This window comes from Panthera pardus, unplaced genomic scaffold (genome assembly GCF_024362965.1).
Source record: "Panthera pardus isolate Hobbes unplaced genomic scaffold, ASM2436296v1 HiC_scaffold_26, whole genome shotgun sequence".
Taxonomy (NCBI): Eukaryota; Metazoa; Chordata; class Mammalia; order Carnivora; family Felidae; genus Panthera; species Panthera pardus.
Window position 1 is genome coordinate 1,692,617 of NW_026526832.1, and position 21,492 is coordinate 1,714,108.

Below are 21,492 nucleotides of genomic sequence, written 5' to 3' on the forward strand. Positions count from 1 at the left end.
GTCCTATCACTAAGAGCTGGGTGACCTTAACCTCTCTCCACCTCAATATTCTCCTCTGCTAAGGAGCATCCACATGGCGAGATATAGTGAGGATTACATGAGATTATGTCCATACGATAGTATAAAGCCCAATGCATGGTAAGCGTTCAAAAAATGCCAACTATGATGATGGTGATGATGGTGGTGATGATGAGCATGAGGATGATATGCTGCCTGAGACACACGAGTTGCTGTTGAAATAAAAAATAAAAAGACGACATCCGGCCAAAAGGACAAGGAGGGGCTTCATGAGCCCAAGCCCAAATAAATGGTCAGGGACTAAGTCCATCAATGTGCCTGCCAGCTCCTGCCAATGTTCAGCAATGTATCCGAGAGCAAGCAGCAACAGGCACCATACATGTCCTTTTCAGCAAAGCACTCAAGTCCACTCCCAGAAGCCAAGCCAGCCTAGCTCCAATATCACTAACATCATGAAGACTGGAAGTGGCAGAGGTTAGCAAAGAAAAGGGGATAATAATAGCTCTGTATCAACACAGTCCTGACTCAGACGAAATCATAGCAGCATGGGCACAAGGATCTTGAAAACAAATTAGCCTTTAGCTGTCAAAACATTCTGAGGTGGTTAGAATTAATATGGCTCTCTCATTTGTAAACCTCTCAGCCCGTCTCCGTCTCCTCTCAAAACCTCATTTCCATTCATTTTCCACAAACCCCAATCCACCCTGCCACTTTGGCTCTGCTCTGGAGAACGTCCATTTTATTATTCTGGGAACAATCAAGAATTGTTCACTGGTACTCTGCAAAACTGGGTTCCTTATTTGGGAATATAAATTTGGATCCCCTAAGTTTGTTAAAGCTTAAAACCACATTCTCCATAATTCAATGAGCCACATCACCACATTAAAGCCTTTAAAGAGTCCTATACTGTTTCAGGTTAACTCACTGTATCTCCAATGAATTTGACCACACTGGGATATACTGTTAGTTGACCATCCAAAAGTCACTCCCAACCCCATTCTTGACACGATGAAAAAAAGAAAAAAAAAAAAAACAGATTTCCCAATCTCCCTTGTAGCTATGGATGGCTATGTGGTTCAATTCTGGCCAATGGGAGGTAAGGGAAATTTGCTAAGGGATTTCTGGGAAAGGCATTTCTTTCCCCAAAATGCAGGAGAAAGGCCTGAACCTGCTCCCTGTCTCCTACTTTTGACTGTGGTGGAACTGCCATCTTGTGACTAGGTGACTCACAGAGACATCCATTTAGAGCCCTGACATCTCTGACTCACCGGAATAATGACAGTACCCGCTTACTCCCAGACTTCTTGTGAATGATCTTCATCTATTTCAAGACATATATTTTTTCATCTCTGAAATTGAGGTGGGTCTTAAAATTGTTGTTGCCTTGACATCATTGTCATTGCCTACACATGAATGCATTTGGTTGTCATCCCCATGGCATGAATTGGACAACTGAACTGAAATTGAAACCATTCAGAACCACCCACAGAAGAAATATGAGTCCAGGTTGTCTAAAACACACTCCATTGACACCTCTGGTAAGATCAAGAAAGTGGCAGCATCCACACTGGCAGAATGGTTATCAGCGGCATGGATGAAAATCCCAGAGACAGCAGCCAGCTGTGTATTACCAACGCTCTGGAAGGTGGAGCGTGATACAGCATGGTCATAAACAGACACTGACGAGCTCAGTTGAAAAGTGATTCAGAAGAGTGAGACTCAGAAACTGAAGAACCGAGGTTAGGAAGAAATGCAATCAATTTATTGTGCTTATGTGTTCCTTTTAAAGTATGTGCAAAGTGATACACACAAAAAATCTATGTCTAAAGTCTAAAAGGGTCCTTTTGATAAGTAGAAGTAAAAATTCTAAGTGGAAAAGGATTAAGCCCTAATTTGATTGGCAATATTTTCCTCCTTTAGGGGTAGATAACAATGTTATCTTAGATAGTCTTAGAAACTATCCATTCTTTTTTAAAATAGGCTTCATGCCCAATGCAGAGCCCAACATGGGGTCTAACGTGGGTCCTGAACGGACAACCCCAAGATCAAGACCTGAGCTGAGACCAAGAGTCAGACACTTAGCCAACTGAGTCACCCAGGTGCCCCCAAACCACTGCGTTTTAGATTCAATACAATATGGTTGCACTTCTCAGAGAAGTTTTGTCTGACCATCTCTGCTCCCTGTTGTATGCTTTCAGTGAAGTCTGTACTTCTTTGTAGCACCTCACACAATTACATTTAACTATTGGTATTGTTTGTTGGTTTGTCTTCCCCTCCAGATTGTTTCATTTATCAGTGTCTGCCATGTTACCTGACATACATTAGGGGTCAAGGAGTTGAATGAATGAACATACAGCCATTTATTGATCAATTTCCTCAGTAAAGAGCAGTAACAGGAAATCCCCACCCCTACCCCAGTGCATCGGCCAGGGTCCCATACCTCAAGGAGCATTCTGTTGAATAGGGACATGTGTTCTGTCCACAAGGAGTATATGAGAAAGGCCAGAGGGCTGGAGGGTGCAAAGGACAGAGAGCGTGCATTGGAGCAGCCAAACATGCCAGAGGAGACTACGCTTGACCTGGCCTTAAAGGACTTGGGTAGGTGAAGATGGGGACCAGGTGGAAAGAGAAGTATATTTCTTGGTCATCCAGCACTCAGAGCTGCCCATTCAATGACAGATGAGGTCTTTGCAGTTTTGTCTGCTAAGGGGATGGGGGTCCAGTTATACTGTGTTAATGGCCAAATGAATGCATTTGTGAAAGTGCCTGCTGAAAGGTCACAGGGTTTCTTTTAAAACAGCTGGACCAGTGGGGGGGCGGGGGCAGGAGTGACACATACTCTTCACTGCATGCCCTCTTTTGTGCTTTTGGAATTTTATACCATAAACATATATTACCTTTAAGAATCATTACCACTTCATTTTTAGAAACACTCATAGCACTTTCCCAAGATCACCTTGAGGATCCTATTTTGTAAATATAGGGCTTGCATGATGCTGACAAGTGCCATCTAGACCAAAACAGAATGACATGAGACTACTTAAAAAAAAAAAAAAAAAAAAAAAAAAACCCAAAAAAACAAAAAACAAGATTAGAACAGAGAAGGAAGAAGTGGTGGCTCCAGAAACTGCAATATATTAGCTGTCCAGCCCCAAGAGCCTTGTCTCAACTCTGTTATGAGGGGCCTTGACCAAGTCACCTTGGTCTTTGTCAGCTTTGCAACCTCATTGGGAAATTAAAGCATTGAACAAGATTCCCTTCCAACTGGAAAATTCTAAGTTCAAGAATCTGTGACCCTCTTTGGTGGCTCATTATCTGGCTCTGATTGCAATTCCAAAATAAGGGTTTTTAGAATTAGTTGAAAATCTCTAGAATAATTGTTGGGTCTCCCACAGTAACTCTGTGTGTTTAACATGTGTGTGTGTTTAAAATTTTTTTTAATGTTTATTTGTTTTGAAAGATTGAGAGAGAGGGCAGGAGGGGCACAGAGAGACAGTGGTAGAGAGAGAGAATCCCAAGCAGGCTCCACACTGCCAGCACAGAGCCCAACGTGGGGCTCGAACTTACAAACTGTGAGATCTTGACCTGAACCGAAAGCAAGAGTCAGATGCTCAACTGACTGAGCCACCTAGGCACCCCATGTGTCTGTGTTTTGAAAGTCCTATATCAATTTCCTCCCCAGCCAACACTCAGTTTAGAATATGAGCCATAGGAAAAGCTAAGGATGTGGGGGCCCTTTCATGAACCAAGGTCAGCCTACTTCAAGTACATCTGAGTACTCAAGTACATCTGAGTCTGCCCCTAGGGCTGTCATGTCACAAGTCAGCACTGTCCTTACCAGCCCACCTCTCAGCCTACCACCATATAATCTGTTGTACTCTTGACCTCTTCATTCCCTAGATGTTATAAGCATGTCTACCCAGTTTTGTTATTGTTACTTATTTACATGTTGTTTTAACAGACCCACCTCGCTGCTTTCTGGGCAGGTCAACACAGGGCCTGGTGATTCTTTCAGGGTGCTCCTAGAATCCCCAGAAATCCCACAGAAGTGCCTTGAGGCAAGGGAGGGTAATCCATTCCTGATTGTTCAATCTTTTTTTTTTTTTTTTTTCTGGCTAAAACTCTTAGAAAATTAGACTTCAAGAGGTAAACTTGTCACTGAACTTTCTGAGATCTTTAATTTCTAATCTTTCCCCCAGTTGGTAAGGGATGAGGAAGCCACTTAGCTAACACACTGCCGAATTCTGTATGTTTTGATCTTTTTCTTCTTTTTTAAAAGAAGTGTGTGTGTGTGTGTGTGTGTGTGTGTGTGTGTGTGTGTGTGTGTGTGTTTTAAGTAAACTCTACCCCCAACATGGGGCTCAAACTCACAACTCTGAGACCAAGAATTACATGCTCTACCAACGGAGCCAGCCAAGTGCCCATTTTGATGTTTTTCTTAGTAAGGGGAACGGGTGTGTTCCTGGGAAAACCCAGACCTTTACTAATCTGGTATTCTGAGTAAAATAATTTTACCACTAATAGGATGCCTGCCATGAGGGCCCACAGAGCCCAGATGCAACACAGCAACTAAGCTTGGCTGCAAGCCCCTGATGAGGTCCTCTTTTCCCGGGGGGACACACCAAGTCACAGGGGAAGGCTCTAGCAGAGCCTTCATGGATATCGAATGCCTGTAACTAATGACAACAAGAATAAAGACAACAGGTTTTAGTGAGTCAGGCAATGGACAACAAAGCCACCAGCATAACCACATTCCCCACTGGTAATTCAGAAAGAGTTAGTATTTCCTTCTCCGTACCCACCTCGCTGACAGTTAACCTCTATAGCCACAATGCTCTACATCAATGCCAAGCAGACTCCTTATCAACATGCTGATGAAAATGGGCCGCCTTGATTGTGACATCAAATTAGATTAACAAACAAAGGAGAAAGAAAGAAAGAGGATTTCTCCCCCAATAGCATCAGTCATCAAATTCAACTCGTTCTCCAGGCATTAAGCAAAGAAAAAAAAAAAATCCAAGTAAGTTAATCACAGGTTAGATGCTACCAAACTGACACGAAAAAGAGGCTCTGGAAGGATGCCGAAGTGGGACTGGTTCTGGATTAACACACACAAACACACGCAGGTGTCGGTAGGAGAAACACCTGGTTCCGATCCAGACCATGTGCTGGTGGGCAGAGGTCGCTGCTGGCCTCTCTACCCGACTGGATCAGTTTGGAGTTAGTCACACCTCTCAACGGGGTTACCTGCCCTTCTCTGAGGTCCAAAGAGGAGACAAAATGAAAGAGTCGAGCCACCTGACAAATGGGAAAAGAAAAAAAGCCATGGGCACCAAGCCTACAAAACAGGATTGAAGGGAGCCATGCTGTCTTCACCACCTCACTCACTCACTCACTCACTCACTTCCTCCTTCCCTCATTTGAGCGAATGCAGAGGGAGTGTTCACAAAGCTCTGTGTGAAGCCCCACAGAGGAACAAAGATGAACGTGAAACATGATAGCGATCCCTACTCCCAAGGAGCTCACAGTCTAGCTAGGGCATCAAGACACAAATGCACACAAGGCAGCAAATGACAAAAATGACAAAACGCGAGGCAGAAGTTCCAGGGAGGGAGACAGCGCAGCTGGCTGACACCGGCGGAGGTCTCACACGAGAGCTCACACTCGAGTGGGAGCCAGGGCTGTGGCACCGGAACAAAAGGGGAAAAATACTGCAGCCTGGTCATCTGATCCAGGCTGCACTCTGGTGATAGGGCTTCGGGGTCCCTAGGAAGGACTCTCCACACACAGCTGATGTCCCTGTCCTCGCACATAGACGTCCACCACTGAGTCTCAGCTAGAAGCTTTGCCTTGTCCAAGCTTCCTCCTTGGAAAGGCAAAGGCCCTGAGGGGAGGTTGATGTGGTAGCGATCCCACTTCCTGGGCAGGGTTGGGGGGTGTGGGTGCAGGCGGAAGACAGGAGAGATGTTGCTAAAGGACAATGAGGGGGAGAAAGGACTGAAAGGACTGGAGCGGGGGGGGGGGGGGGGGGGGGGGGGGGGGGGGGGGGGGGGAGTGCGCATCCACAAGACAAATTTGTTCAGCTGTTGGTGAAAAAGAGGAGCTATGGTTGTGTTTGCACATGTGCCCCTATTATCATAAAAATGATGAAGCTCTAAAGAAACTCTATCTTACGGTAACATGTATTTGTAACCCAAATTCCTTCACCTAGAATGTACTATATCCTGCATTTGAGTGTTGCCCCAGCCCTGCCTCAGGGCAAAGAGGGAGCCTGCTTTGGTGGCATTTGTTGCCGCCTCTTGTATATTAATGCACCTTCTTAATTCCCAGGGATGTTTGATATAAAAATGGTCACGAGAGGAGACAGACAACCTTGACTGTCTCCAGGGCTTGTGACCAATTCTAAAATTCTCAGTGGCAAGACAGTCATCTCTCAGGTACTCAGCCATGTGTTCTCAGGGGCTGGTGACGTAACCCAAGTAAATAAAGGTCAGGAAACATTAGCCCAATGTGTTGGGGGGGGGGGTGGGGCTGGGAGGGGGGCCTGGGGGTGCTTGGAGAGATTCAGGGAAAATGGGACTGGGAACTAGAAAGTCTCACTCTGAGCCCAGCTTGGCCACTAACAGCTGTATGACCCTGAGTGAGCCACTCAACATCCGGGTCTCAGTGTCCACCCCTGAGAAGTGGTGGTGGTGGGGTTACAAGACGGCATCTAAGGCTCCTGCCTGCTCTAGCAACCTATGGGTTTGACATTCCTTGTCTCTTGGGGGAGGGGCAGATGCTCACTGTTTGTAAGCTGGCCCCAGGGACCCACTCACCACGAGGCTGAAGGAGGAGGAGGAAACAACTGTATGGAAAATGGGGCCGAGAGCCACGAGGGACCTGAAGCCCAGGGCTGGAGGGTGGCTTGCCAGGGAGACACAGCACCAGCAAGGCGGGCCGGAGACAAGAGTGCAAGTAACACCAGATCCTGTGCTCACGCTACCGCACCAGAGAAAAGACGGGAAGAGAGCCTAGATCCACAGGACAGGGAAATTCAGTTTCCTCTCCAGAAGAGTCTGAACTGTAAAGAGCTCCCAACACCAGCATCTGACTTGTTCCTTTTATTCTGCTCAACAGAATAATGATCAACCTCAGAGATCAAACCAGCATACAGAAGTGAGTAACAGACAACCTTTATTAAGCATTTAGTATGAGCTCTGCATTCTTTGAAATCTTTATCTCCATCATCTCATGAGTGTTTTGTGGCATCATGCCTATTTTTCAGGTGAAAAGGCTGAGGCTCAGAGAGGTGGCAGCAGTAATGTGGGAGCTGGGGTGTTTAATCGGGCCCTGCTTACCCCCAAAGTCCACGCGTGACGCGGAGTACTGCTCTATAAGCTGTGACAGCTAAAAATATGTACGACAGTCCTTCATTCCTTTAACATTTACTGAGCACCTACTAGGGATGCAGATAAGATATGAATTCTAGGGGGCACCTGAATGGCTCAGTCCAACTTCAGCTCAGGTCACGATATCGCGGTTCATGGGTTCAAGCCCCGCATCAGGCTCTGTGCTGACAGCTCAGAGCCTGTAGCCTGCTTTGGATTCTGTGTCTCCCTCCTCTCTCTGCCCCTCCCTTGCTCATGCTCTGTCTCTCTCTTCTCTCTCTCTCATACATAAACATAAAAAAAACGATATGAATTCTAATGATGACAACAGAGTGCCATGTGGGGACCAAGAAGCAAGAGAACAGTTCCACCTGGAATCAGAACAGGTTTCCATGGAGACAGTGGCATTTGACCTTGAAGGGTGGAAAGGATTTCAAACAGGGGGTGACAGGGGCAGATGAAGGACCAACAAGAGCAGAGGCAGGAAAGAGAAAAGTCTAGAAATAGCAACTCTGTGTGCTATTTCTAGAACAGCACAGAAGGTGGTGCTGTAAGTGCAGTACAAGAGGAGCCAGAAAGGTAAGGAGGGACAAGAAGAAAGGCTAGGATCAGAGCTCAAATGGCAAAGGAAGAGCAGCAGTGACTATCTGGGTGGCTACTGCAATAGTCCAAGCCAAAAGGAAGGGTGTGGGGAAGGCCTAGAGAAAGGGAAGAGATGTTAAAATGGGCAGGACTTGAAGAGTAAAGTAGGAAGAAGGAAGACCATCAAAGATGACTGAGATCTGGAGCCTGGAGGTGTGGAGGGGGTGGTGATTTCATTGTCATCAGAAAGATGGGACACAAGAGGAGAGGTGGATTCAGAGTTAGGAAAATACTAAGTAAAGATACCAAGGAGACAAAGGGTGAGGAGAAGTTCAGCAGAGAATCAGAAATGCAATACTGGAGTCCAGGCAGAGAAGCTAATCTGGGAACCAGCATCAGGGGACAGCTGAAGGTGAGATGGTCCTGGGAGGGAGAAGAGAGCGAGGTGAGGCCCTGGAGAAATCCCACCCAACACTGCTGAGCGAGGGGAGGAGGAAGGGAGCTAGCAGGAGAGAAGAGTCTGGAAGGAGGAGGTGACTAAGAAGGCGCCACATCACCACAGCCAAGAAGAAGCTCTTCCTGCTCACAAAGTGATCTTGAAAACACTTTCTCAGACCTCGTAGGTTCAACCAGGCTCCTCTTCAAGACGAGGTAAGCAGGGAGGCTTCTCTCTTCCCACCTGGACCCTTGATGCATCCAGCTATACACAACCTCCACAGGTAAACTTGGAACAGAGAGGGGGGCAGGAGACATCCGTGTGAGTTCCTGGCCCTTCCTCTTTAGCTGACTGGTGGCACTGTGTCTTCTTTTGTTTTCCTCTCCCTAGCCATCTACCAGGTGGAGTGAGGTGCCATAGTCGTCCCAGCAGAAACACGGGAGAGGGAGGGATCCAGGATGATGATGGGGGTGTTGAATAATGAAGGCGAACATGGTAGAACCACACTGGCAAGAAGTCTTGTTTGGTTCTGATTCAACAAGTTGCAGAGAGCTTAGCTCGGGTGCAAGCTGATTTGTTTGAGAGACTTAGACGGCAGGCAATACTTCCAAACTTTTTCAGCAGGTTGTTCAGCAGTTTAGATAATCTTGGGGTTTAAAACTGGTTGCCATGGTGAAGTGTAAATATTAATTTTATGTCACACTGTCCTTAGCTAAAACAGAAGAGAGAAGGCCAACTTGATGTAACCCAGCACAATGGCTTGAAAGTGTTCCTCAGCTACTGGATGGAGCAGACACGAGGGTGTGACAGTGAGGTGAGACACAGAGACATGGAGGGGATGGCAGTCTTCTTTCTTGGAAATGCTTTCTGAGAATGAGCTGACACAGGGAAGTTTTATAGAAGGAAAATCAATACCTGTCCTCTGATTAATTGTAAACAGGTGGTTTGCACCTAATTAATATTCAATAGATAGCCAGAAACAAAAAACAAAAAACAAAAAACAAAGGCAAGGAAAAACGACTCCAGTCTGGCCAGAAGCTGCAAATCACTGGTTTTATGAGCCTCTGGGAATGAGCTTCTGGTTCCAAAAATAAAGTTTCATGGTGGTTTGAAAGCAGTAGTTTTTTTTCAAGCAAGAAGTTTAGATAAGGCAGTGATGGATAAAAGGTAAGGATAATAGGGAGGGGACTTTTTTTGTTTAACTATGCCAAAAACTATCTCGTAGAGTTTGTTTTATTCTTAAGGCAAAATTGAGTGGGACTTTAAAAATGAGCGGGGAAACACCACAAGTTGTCTCTCTGTGGCTCTAGTACCCATGTTCAGGTGCCATCCTGTAACCGGGGCTTGGCTATCCCTTGGCGGCTGTTGACCATAACTGCAGGCAAAGTGCCTGAGTTTTGGCTGGCAGATTGGGGAAATGGAGGTCATGGCGTGAAAGCAGCACTGGGCCAAGGAAGAAGAAATAAAAGCAACACCATGGGTGATGCTATAGGTTGAGTTTCCATCTCCCTGTTTTGCTGCTGAACCTCATTTAAGGAGGCCCCACAGTGCTGAGTGGGTAAGAGAGGGGTCCTGTCAAAGCCAGGGCACTGCAGGTGAAGGGGGGAAATAAAGGCAAAGAGAACCCAAGACGTTTCATAGAGGGCTTGGGGCAGTGCTGCCCAAGAGAACCTTCCGTGATGTTGGAAACCGTCTATATCTGTGCCAGCCACCTGCTACCACAGCTGCTGAGGATTGGAAATGGGACTAGTACAACTGAGAAATTGAATTTTAAATTTACGTAATTGTAATTAATTCAAATGTAAGTAGCCGCACTGGACAGAGCGGGACTAGAGAATCAAAAACGTTTATTCTTCAGATCAACAAGGTTTGATGAGTAGCTATGAATGCAGAATGCTAAACAAGTAGGCACTGGTTCTTTATTTTGTTTTTTTCTAGGCAAGAGACAAAGGAAAAGAATCTAGAGTCCCTCATCTCCAGACGCTAACAATATAATAGGAAATATTAGATTCTAGGGAGAAAAACCCACACACAATCTGGGGAAGCAGAACCCCGAATCCACAGCACCCAGAATCCATTGCACTACTTGCAGCAGTGTCTTAACGGGCGACTTTAACAACAGAATTGGTACTGGAGGAGCTGTTCTAAGGATCGAATCTCCAGGGGGAGTAAAAAACATTATTTTTCAAGTTATGGGACAAGTAAAAAGCAAGGTTTGTTTACTAGGTCTAAGAACGGGGCAGATGGAAGAGACCTAATATGTGCTTCCTAGTTCAAGAGCGATAAGGTGGCCTTGGACACCTCACGGTTTTAAAACTTTTTATCAATTGGTTTTTCTCCTCATGGTTTCTCTTTCTTGTGAGAATGTGTTTTGTTTATTTTAGAGAATTATTTTTACTTTTCTTAGGTTTATTTATTTTGACAGAGAGGGAGAGCATGAGAAAGGGAGGGTGAGAGAGAGGGAGAGGAGAATCCCAAGCAGGCTTCATGCTGTCAACGCCGAGCCCCACGCAGGGCTCATACCCACGGACCTTGTGATCATGACCGGAGCCAAAAACAAAACTCAGACGCTTAACCGACTGAGCCACCCAGGTGCCCCTCTAGGGCATTATTTTTAAAAAGAGAGAAAGATTTCCAATTCTAGTCTTTAAAAAACCTGGGGCTCAATTTTCCCTCTGGGTGAAATTACTGGCTGGGAAACACCCAGCTTTGAGGCTCAGAGCCCACTCAGAGACAAGGGACGTTTAGACCGATGGTCCTAGAGAAGGGTGTCCTCAGGAAGGAGACAGAGCAGTTTCATAGAAAGAAAAGATGCATCGACATTTCCCAGGGACAGAAACCCTGGGGAAAACTGGGGGTGGGAGGGGGGATTAGTAGTCCTGGAGGAGAAACTTCCCATGTGTAATTGTGTTGTTTTCGTTTTTCCAGTTCTAAAATAAAATATCAACGTTAATAACAACTTATATTTGTACAATACTGTTTACAAAGTTTCTTCACTCCTGATGATGCAAAAACCCTGTAAACATCTGTTTCTTTTCTTTTCTTTTTTTTTTTTTTTTAAGGAAAGGGCTCAAATACAAGAAAAATTACAAGAAAAGAAGTATTAACTAAGAGTGTGGCCACATGTTGTACACCTTAAGCTAATATAATCTTACATGTCAATTATACTTTAATTAGAAAGAAAGAAGGAAAGAAAGAAAGAAAGAAAGAAAGAAAGAAAGAAAGAGTAACCAAAAGATCTTTTAAGCTCCACACTTTCCTCCCGGGGAGCCCTCAAAGGATGGGGAAAAAAAAGCAGAAGACAGAGGAGAAATGACCCTTCATCTAGTCACCTGATCCCAGCCTCCTTTTATTCTGAAGTAAGAGACAGTCTTTCGGTTACCTCACACTCTCTTGTATGTCCATCTGGCTAAACGCAGTAGATGTTTAGAGTGAGAACTGATTTGTGAGTTGAGGGTGTTTTCTGGGAGGAGAAAGGTAGGGCCCACGAGTCGTAAAATGGAGCCATAAGTAGGGTGACCATGGGTCCCTGTTTGCTTGGGATTGGGTTTGTGTATGTGGGTTCCTGGTGTAATTATTCCAGAAAGGCGTACTGGACTGGTCTGGACATTAAAATTTATGGTCACCCTAGTCATGGGTGACTTGGCAAAGTATCTTTTTTTCATAAAATTGCTCTGACTATTCCCGTTATCACCAAGGTGGTTCAGGGCTCAGCTGGGTGCAATGCACTGTGCTGGGCTCTTTTTAGCATTACAAAGAGGGAGAAGAATTTGTATTCCCACCATAATATTTCTCAAGTGGCATGAAGTCTTGAGGAAATGAAACATTCACACACACACACACACACACACACACACACACACACACACACACACACACCTGCCTCACTTTCTCATTCGCAAGGTTAATGCTTCTAAGAAGCCAAATCTGCATCCCAGGAATGTTAAAGAAGTTAAGTGTTTTAACCCTAATCACCTGTGCGTTTCTGGTTCTGGATGGGGCCTCAGGCAGTGACCTGTTCAGAACTGGCTGTTTAACAATCATCCGGGCAACTTGTTAAAAATACAGATTGAGCCTACTGCCTGAGATTCTGAATCAGCACATCTGAGAATCTATTAAAAAAAATAAAAACAAAGCTTCCCAGGTGGTTTGGACATGAAAGCCAGATTTGGACTCACTGGTGAGTCATCATCCTTTGACCCCTGCCTAGAGCGATCCATTGTTGCTGTGGAAACCACTGATTTACTCCTCAGCCAGACTGGATTCCACATCTGTTTCAAAAATAGAGGGCATTATTTTTAGAAGACAAGATGTGTTTTCTCCCTTAAGATATTTATATTTGGAGAGGAAAAGCAAAGCCCCCAAAAGGCAGAAAACTTTCTCATCTGAAACAAACTCAACAGGAAGCGGGCATCCTCACGACTTGAGCACAACTAGAAAGAACTAGTGAGCGGTTATTTCCTGAGGCAAGTTTCAGATTGTCTGGAGCTTCCTTCACGTTTAGTTGTTGTAAGGTGCCCGGCTGGAGGCTTGGGCTCATGGGGTTCCCCGCATGGTCTGAGTGGCTGGTGGCGGCTCGCCAACATGGTATCAAGACTCTGGAGGCTCCAGCTTGAGGCAGACCTGGAAAAGGACGGCCCTACAGAATTACCATCGGAGTAAAATTTACCCACACGCAGCTGTATGGCCAGGAGGCCACACTGAGCCAACCCGATAAATATACCGCACTTATGCTCTATGACTGAGCTGAGGAAACAGCAGCACCCATCTTTCTTCAGGCTTCAGAAGCAGAGGAGATGGGGTGGAGAGAGGAACTGACAGAAGGTTTCTGGAGCTTTATGTCGCAAAGTTGCCCTGATGACTTAAGAATTTAGCAAGTCAGAGTTCTCTTATCTTTCAGCTTAAAAAAGGAAAGCACAAAATGGTTACATCTCAAATAGAAGGATCTTGGCATTCGCTGCTCTTTGTAAATCCTGACACATCTCCTTGGGATACCACAGCAGAATGTCCCCTCCAAAGATACTCACTGGGATCCATCACCTTGCCAGCAACGATTGGACTAAGAGGGACACCTCACTACAGTTCTGTGTTATAGAAGGAGCTGGTCCTTCTCTGAATAGGAATCATTCCGTTTGGGTGTCCCTTCTCTTTCTCCCAGCCTTTGTCTGTAGAACTCCCTGACTTCAGGTAGACAGTACTTTTCAAACAAATGCTCAGCCCCAGTGGGTAAATCTTTCTTCCTACTGTGCTTCTCTTGGGTCAGGACATAGAAAACCCAGCTCGGGCTCCTGATCCTGGCTGTCAACATGCTCCATCCCACCATCCACTCAGAGCCCATGGAGCACCAAGGTCGGTATCAACTGACTTCTTCCAAAGCCTTTCACAAGTCTGCCCCCTTGCCTACAACCCTCACGCCACCACCTAGGACATACAGCTTCCCTTTGCTCATACAACTCACTTCCCAGTCAGTGTGTCTGCCCAAACATTAGCATAACTGCCTCTCCTCCATCCCCAGCCGACTGTAGACCCCTACTCCACATTTGGACTGGGGGTAAGGGACTGTCACCAGGAAACACAAGGCCATCTCCTGAATTTACTCTGAGGGAAGATGTCTACCAATCGAATTTTTCAGGGCTGAGCACACAATGAGAAATGGACATAATGACAAGGAGAACATGACGTGAGAAGAAGCTAGGAAGGAACACAGAGGACGTGAATGGGGCTGGATGGAAAAGAGAAGTGATGCTTACATCACAGACCAGAGTTTACTTTGAACCTCCTTCAGTGTTAATTGCGGCTGCTACAGGCATCCTCCTCCTCCATGTCTGTACCACTCACCTCCTCTGGGACCTTGGTTCCTTCCCTCAGGTCAGGTGGGCCACATGGGCTTGGAGCCCACCCACTCACTCAGGTAGTCTCCCCACCTGGCTATTTTGAGTGTAGGTGACTCTCCCAGTGCACCCTGGGAAATTGTAGAGAAGAACTCACTCCCTCCCTTTTCATTTTCTCTTTCTCCCAGGCTTTAGCTCCAACTCAGTCAGAGGTTCTTAATCTGGGACCCACAATGAGTTTCAGGAGCTCTGGGAAACTCTTAATATCGCATACATCATTTGTGCGTGTGTGTGCACACACACAATTTTCTGGGGGTGAGATTCACTATTTTTTCCATCAGATTTTCAAAGGGACCCCCCGAAAAGATGAGGAATCCCTGATTGGTCCTGAGCCTGCCCTGCCCCATTTGTGTGGGTGAAGCAGGGCATGCTGACAGGGTCGAGATCCTCCCATGGTTGTAGTGCTCAGGGCCCCACACAGTACCTTGGAAGCAGCCATCACGGCTGCTGTGGCCGCCACATTCAAGCCCCGCTTCCCAAAGTGCACAAGGGCATCATAACTTCGGTCTTTTGCTTGGACCAGGCAATCATCAATTTCCTGTTGAAGGAAAAACGGAGGCACACTGAGTTGGAAGATTCAAACAAATCTCTGTTCTTTCTCCCTTCTCCTGAACACTGGGCTTGGCAGCTTGCCCAATCACGGATTCTCACTGGAACTGAAAAGTCACTGGCACTTTGGGGTGTGCGTTCAGAGAGGGGAAGGTAGACGGGAGAAAGGAAGGAAACGAAAGAGATACAGGGAAGTAAAAAAGGAATTTTGAAAAAACAGCCATTTACCGACCCAGGAAGGTTTCCTTCTAGCAACACCCTACGATTGTTCCTGAAGTCCTCTAACCTCCCAGGGAGGCTCCAGGGGTCCTGGATGTAGACAGGCGTGCCATTCCACACACAGCCATCCTATATGACACTGAAGGAACTGAGGGTGGAGAAAATGCCAAGAGTGAAGCCTCTAACCTGAGACTTGCCACTAACTGGTTGTCAGGCTCGGCAAGTGTTTATTTAGCCTTCTGAAAAATGAGGACAGTGATAGTACCTAATTGGTGGAGCACAGGGAGGATCACATGAGATCATTCCAGTAAAGTATCTAACACAGTGGCTGGTTTCAATGGAGTGAGAACCACTGTCATCTTTCTATCTCAAGGAGATCAGGCCCTTGCAGTTCTAAAATTCTACAATTCTTAAGAAGTGCCTGGGTACTTCAGTCAGTCTGACTCTTTGATTTCGGCTCAGGTCATGATCTCATGGTTTGTGAGATCGAGCCCCGCATTGGGCTGTGCACTGCCAGCATGGAACCTGCTTGGGATTCTCTCTCTCCCTCTCTCTCTCTGCCCCTCCCCTGCACGTGTTCTCTCTCTCTCTCAAAATAAATAAACTTTAATAAAATAAAATTCTACTATTCTGTAACTATTAAATACTCTATCCAAATACCTCTCCATGTAAGATATTGAGGGGAGATATTAGGACACAGAAAGAGATACTAGTGCTATTTTTGTTGATAAGGGAGATCATTTTACAGATAATGAAATAAAAGCAGAGATGAGAAGTCATCCAGCATCATCCCCAGGGTAAGAGGGAGGTTGGAAAAAGGATTGAAGTCTCTCTCCTTCAGGGGCAAAAATAATGGTTTACTTCAGATCTGCTTCAACGCTGGCTTTTTCTTTCTGTTACGTTTGGGTTGTTATCACTGTTGTAGGAGAACAGCTGTTTCGTAACTTACAGTAGCTCATTTCGGAATTCAGTAACACAACGACACCTGGCCTCAGGCTCATTTGAAGTTCAGCACATTAGTGCATTTCCTTTGCTTTGAGGCATATCGTGGGTGAGTCAACCCCTGTGCATTCCTGGTTTAAGGCTTCCCCAGGAAGTCACCACACTAAGTTTTCATTGTGACCCCTGACTGACTCTGGTAGGGATTCTTGGCAGCTCTTAAGTCAGCCACCTTCACTTCAATGGAAATTAGATTGGTGGCTTCAGGGTGAGCCCAGCATCTGGGGAAAGGGAAACGGAAAGAGTAGGGATTTGACAACCAGGGGAAGAGGGAGATCCTATTCCTCAAAACCCACCCTTCTGAGACAGGCAGTGCTGTATCCTAGTTCCTAAAAGGGTTCTCAGAAATGTCTATAGTAGTCTGCTCATGCAATTAACATGTTCCCTCAAAGCTTCCCTGAGAAGTCCAAAGTACTCAACTTTCAGAGACAACAGAAATTGATATACAAAGCCACCTACAGTGCTCCTATTTTATGTTAAGAATCATATCCCAATCAGTTTAGAAGGTCATGTAATATAATTAATGAATGATACAATATTGGGCTCAATAATCCCACCCTTAGCAATTTATTCTAAGACAAGAAGTCAAAAGAAGAAATCCATCTCTATGTATTGTGGTGTTCATGAATCATGAATCAAGATCAAGTACAAACGGCTTATGTGCAAACATGTTTAAGATCTCAGACACAAATATTATATGTATATTAAGTGTTTTTGTTGTTTTTAGGTATTTGGGTTTGTTTGGTTTTTTTTTTTTTTTGGTTCACTTAAAATTTTATTTTAAAGAAAGGTTTAATAGACTGCTATCCATAAAAAAGAAGTTACCAAAACAAATTAGTGAGGCAGAGGTAATGGATAATGGACTTTGCATTCATTATTGTATGAAACCTTAAAAAAAAAAAACAACAAAAAAACTATAGAACAAGTCACTGAAAGCAAATCCAGCAAATTAAGTTCAGCGGAGATGTTAAACAAAAAAATCATTTTACAGACAGTGACATTGTCTTATAAGAAGCTTAGGATTAAGTTTCTTTTCAAGAGATAGAAGTTGTAATTCTTACTTGAATTCTTACTTATTACTGACCCTTTCCTGCAATTTCCCGTCTTATTTTTTCCATCTCTGACATTAGACAAATCTATATTTTCATTGCCAAGATGTTTGTGAAGTACTTTGATGCAAAATAAACACAAAAGGTAAACAGCATGAACAAATTATTATGACTGTTCTCATTAGTACTTACCAACCGATAATTACAAAAACAGCAGGGATTCCACTGGTAACACATATTGTATCACTGAACAATAAAGCAACCCTGCACAAGAAATTTATTATCTTCTAGTCTCTGTTGGTAGCTGCCTGGGTACACGCTCAAGGCATTTAATCTCTTTATGCCTCCACTTTTCTATGTTAAGTTTTAAAAGTGATTTTTAATAGTCTATGTAAAAATCAGATCTATAGAAGGACAGGAGCTGAGCATGATAAAAGGAAGGAAATTCAGTTTAGGGAGTTGAATTATGAGCAAATCTTTTGTTGTTTTTTGTTGCAAGGTACGCAAATGTTTTTTAGCAAGTAATGATAAATAACATCTTTTTGAGGATTTCACCACTATTTCTAAACATGTCAAAAAATAGATTAAAAAGAAGATTAGAAGGAACAAATTGTTGGGGGCAAATACGGGACAATCTAGGGTCCCCTACAATAAAACACTCTGTCCTTTTTACTTATCACTTTTAAATTTTTTACTCGCTGGAAGGAGTGACAAAGGCTTAGCAGCATAAATTACCTTTTCTTTTGAAGACAGCGTGGGATGTACAAACTTCCTGTATAGGAGGCTGGAGCCTTTTGTGTAGGGAGACAGCAGCCAGGCGACAAATGCTATTTTTAGTTCATAATAGAATGGAAACCTGGAGAGAGATGAGAAAATACACGTTCTGTTAGGTTCTCAGCAACACTGCCTGGGCCTATGAAGGACGAGCCCAGCACCTCTCGTGCCTGCCCAAGGCTGCAAGGCTCCCAGATTCCTCCTTTCTCCACCCATGAAGCTATACGCATACACTTGCAAACACAGAGCAAAAGCCCAAGGCCTCTATTTTTTTTTTTAAGATTTTATTTTTATTTATTTTTAATTTTTTTAACGTCTATTTATTTTTGAAGGAGAAAGAGAGACAGAATGTGAGCAGGGGAGGGGAGAGAGAGAGAGAGAGAGACACAGAATCCGAAGCAGGCTCCAGGCTCTGAGCTGTCAGCACAGAGCCCGACACAGGGCTCGAACTCACATACTGTGAGATCATGACCTGAGCTGAAGCTGGACACTTAACTGACCGAGCCACCCAGGCGCCCCTAAAGATTTAATTTTTTTAAGTACTCTCTATACCCAACATGGGACTCAAACTCACAACCCCAAGGTCAAGAGCCACATGTTCTACTGACTGAGGCAGCCAGGTGCCCCCCAAGGCTTCTTTGGAAAGTCTGTTCTTGTTTTCATTTTTTGTCAAAGCCAGCCAGGGATCCAGGCTGTCTCCAGCCATCACCCTGCGGGCTATGCCTGGCAACTGCTCGTGTTTCTTGCAGGGTTCTGCTTGTTTAGGTTGGAGCTGGGGCTCCAGCCACAGCCTGTAGGTTCGGAAGGCCATGTTCCTCTGTGCCCTACATCCAGTCACTCACTCTTCACTTGTGACCAAGAAAGCACAAGCACCTGAAGGCTTTATAACAGGGAGGAGCTGACAAAGAATCTTCAGACTGAGAATAAGAGCCTCCCCTTCTTGGCTGGGACAGGAGCCAAATTCTTGACAGCAAAAAGGATGCTACTCACCCTACGTAAGTCGACGGCAGGCAAAAAGAGCTTGATCTTTTTGGTGCCAAAAGAAAGAAGGGTTCAGGGTGCAGGTAACATACAACTCCAGAGTCTGAAGTCCTGTACACTATTCATTTATGCATCACAGAAACACTGACCAGCACCAACATTTGTCAGCTTGTGCTGAGCACTGTGTAGACAATGGTGAATAAAGAAGACCTGATCCCTGCTCTCTTGGAGCTTTTAGTCTAGCGGGAAACAGATAAGACTTTCTTGCACCCTTGGAACTGATAGTCCAGTCGGGAAAACAGTTTGATCAAATAATCACAAATAATATAGAATAGCAACCTGAGACAAATGCTATAATGGGTCTCTGCCAGCTCACATGGTGCCTTCGTATATATAAGAAAAAGCCACCCCTCAACTGGATGCAGACCTGTGAGCACATGACTAGTGAACGAGCCTTCATTTGAACTTTAGCCCCACTTGCCACATTGGCCAGGTATCTTGCTCTATGAACAACCTGTGCAACAACACTTGGCTGTCCTGATGTGTACTGATACCATGTCTTTTTTATTTTCTATATTCTGATGCTTTGACATCTTGGGTCCTTGCTGACTCTGGAGAGGGTACCCCTCCTGGGATTAACCAATTCCCAAAGATAGGAAACAACTCGCCCACAAGCAAGCCTTTCATATGCAAACTGACCAATCCAGAGCCCTTACCCCTACCACCTCTTTTGTGAGCTCACACTCTGGGCCACTCTCCAGCTGCCCTCACCATCCCAGGGCCAGGTCCCAGCCACCAAAGGACAGCCCCTTCACCCCAGAGCCCACTGAAATTATTCAGTCCAGCTAATCCTAAACATGTTTACTCTGCCTTGCGTGCTCCTTCCATGGAAACCACAATAAAGGTTCTTGCCCACACTTCCTACTTCTGCCTCTTGACTGACCTCAGGGTGTGCTGTGCCTCCAGTTTCTAGGGATCTGTGATTTTTTTTTTTTTTAATTCTGGGGAATTTTTTTTTTAATTTTTTTTTTTAATGTTTTTATTTATTTTTGCGACAGAGAGAGACAGAACATGAGCAGGAGAGGGCCAGAGAGAGAGAGGGAGACACAGAATCAGAAGCAGGCTCCAGGCTCTGAGCTGTCAGCACAGAGCTGGATGCGGGGCTCGAACCCACAGACTGGGTGATCATGACCTGAGCCGAAGGCGGACGCTTAACCGACGAGCCACCCAGGTGCCCCTAGGGATCTGTGATTTTAACAAACTTCTTCCTTCATGACAGTCATTTCTGCATCTATGTGTTTTACCATACCTGATTAAAACAAATCCTGGGTACCCTTAAAACATGATACTCTGAGGGAAAAGGACACCTGTGCTATTCTGAAGAATCAGAAAAGTAAGTTCCTCCCATGTACCTTCTTTCCCAGCCCCCCTTCCCCCACCAAGGGAGCTGAAAATAAAGAGCAATTTCTGGCAAGTCAGTTCAGAGCCTTCAAGTCTCACACAGGACCCCCAAATCAGCAGCTCCACCCACTCTACTTTCTTCATCCAGGTCTCTGGTCTGTCTTCTTCTGCCTCTGGCAGGCTCTTCCTGGATATTCCCTCAGCAACTCAAGAACACTGTCATGTCGAGATTGTTTAATGTTTCACAGCCATCACAGACAAGAGGCTGAAGGAACAGAGGCATGATTCTCCCACACTCGAACACTCTAGTGATTAATAATGGAGGAAATTTTGTCTTGGAAACAAGTATTTGCCAACCCCAAGGGGAAAGCAAATGAATCTAGCAAGCTCAGGCATCAACACAAGATACACACATAATCCCAAAGGATTTGTCACACGGCAGTGCTTTTGTTGTTTATGTAAAAGATGTGTTTTTTTCAAAACAGGTAATGCATGCATATATAGTTTTAAAAATCCAAATATCCAGAAGAGTATACAACAAAGAATCTCCTTCCCATCCCAGACCCTTAGTCCCTTTTCCAAAAGCAAAATCATTATCAGTAGTAAACTTCAGATGCCTAAGATATAAAATCATGTGGGTATATATGGCTCCTTTATCACCCCCCCCAAATATACACATTAACATTCTATAACCCCTTCCCCCCCACCCCCCCACCCCAACACGCAATTAACAGTATACTTTGGGGATTATCTCAAACTGCCTCTGGAATTATCGCACCAGGCCCTCATCAGGTATCATAAGGGGCTCCCAGTTGAGCCACTCAGACCCTGTGTTTCGCAGACACCTTGGGCCCACTTGGTTCCACCAATGCAATCACCACCAACCAGGTCACTTTCCAACTGATCTACCACAGTCCCAGCCTTCACCAAGAAGTGGAGAAGGACCCTGATCATTCCTTAATGATTAACCCTTGAACTGTCCAGAACTCTAGGATGTATTGTTTCCCCTAGGTGCAGGTGCATAGCTCTTGGGTGTATGTGGGAGGTACAGACTTCCACCCTTCTGATGTTACACTTTCACACTCCTGAGGGCTAACTATTTTTTTTCAATTTTATTTTATTTTATTTTATCGCTGTTATTTTTTCCAACCTTTTATCCTTAATATACAGAAAGTTGCACATATTTAATGTATACATTTTGATGAGTTTGGACATAGGCATAT

The 21,492-nt window shown here is 44.9% G+C and overlaps 1 protein-coding gene across 4 annotated transcripts in view; it reads right to left on the bottom strand.

Annotated features, from left to right (window-relative positions):
- The window catches only part of REEP1 (receptor accessory protein 1), a 110,825-nt gene that overhangs the window by 18,416 nt on the left and 70,917 nt on the right, over positions 1 to 21,492 (bottom strand). For 3 of the 4 annotated variants that reach the window (XM_053890917.1, XM_053890916.1, XM_053890914.1), the window contains exons 4-6: positions 17,849 to 17,969; positions 14,722 to 14,835; positions 5,164 to 5,316 (exon numbers count right to left, since the gene is read on the bottom strand). In XM_053890917.1, coding sequence (XP_053746892.1) covers positions 5,164 to 5,316; positions 14,722 to 14,835; positions 17,849 to 17,969 — 388 coding nt within the window. The remainder of the gene's footprint in view (positions 1 to 5,163; positions 5,317 to 14,721; positions 14,836 to 17,848; positions 17,970 to 21,492) is intronic. The other variant, XM_053890915.1, reaches the window with a different exon arrangement.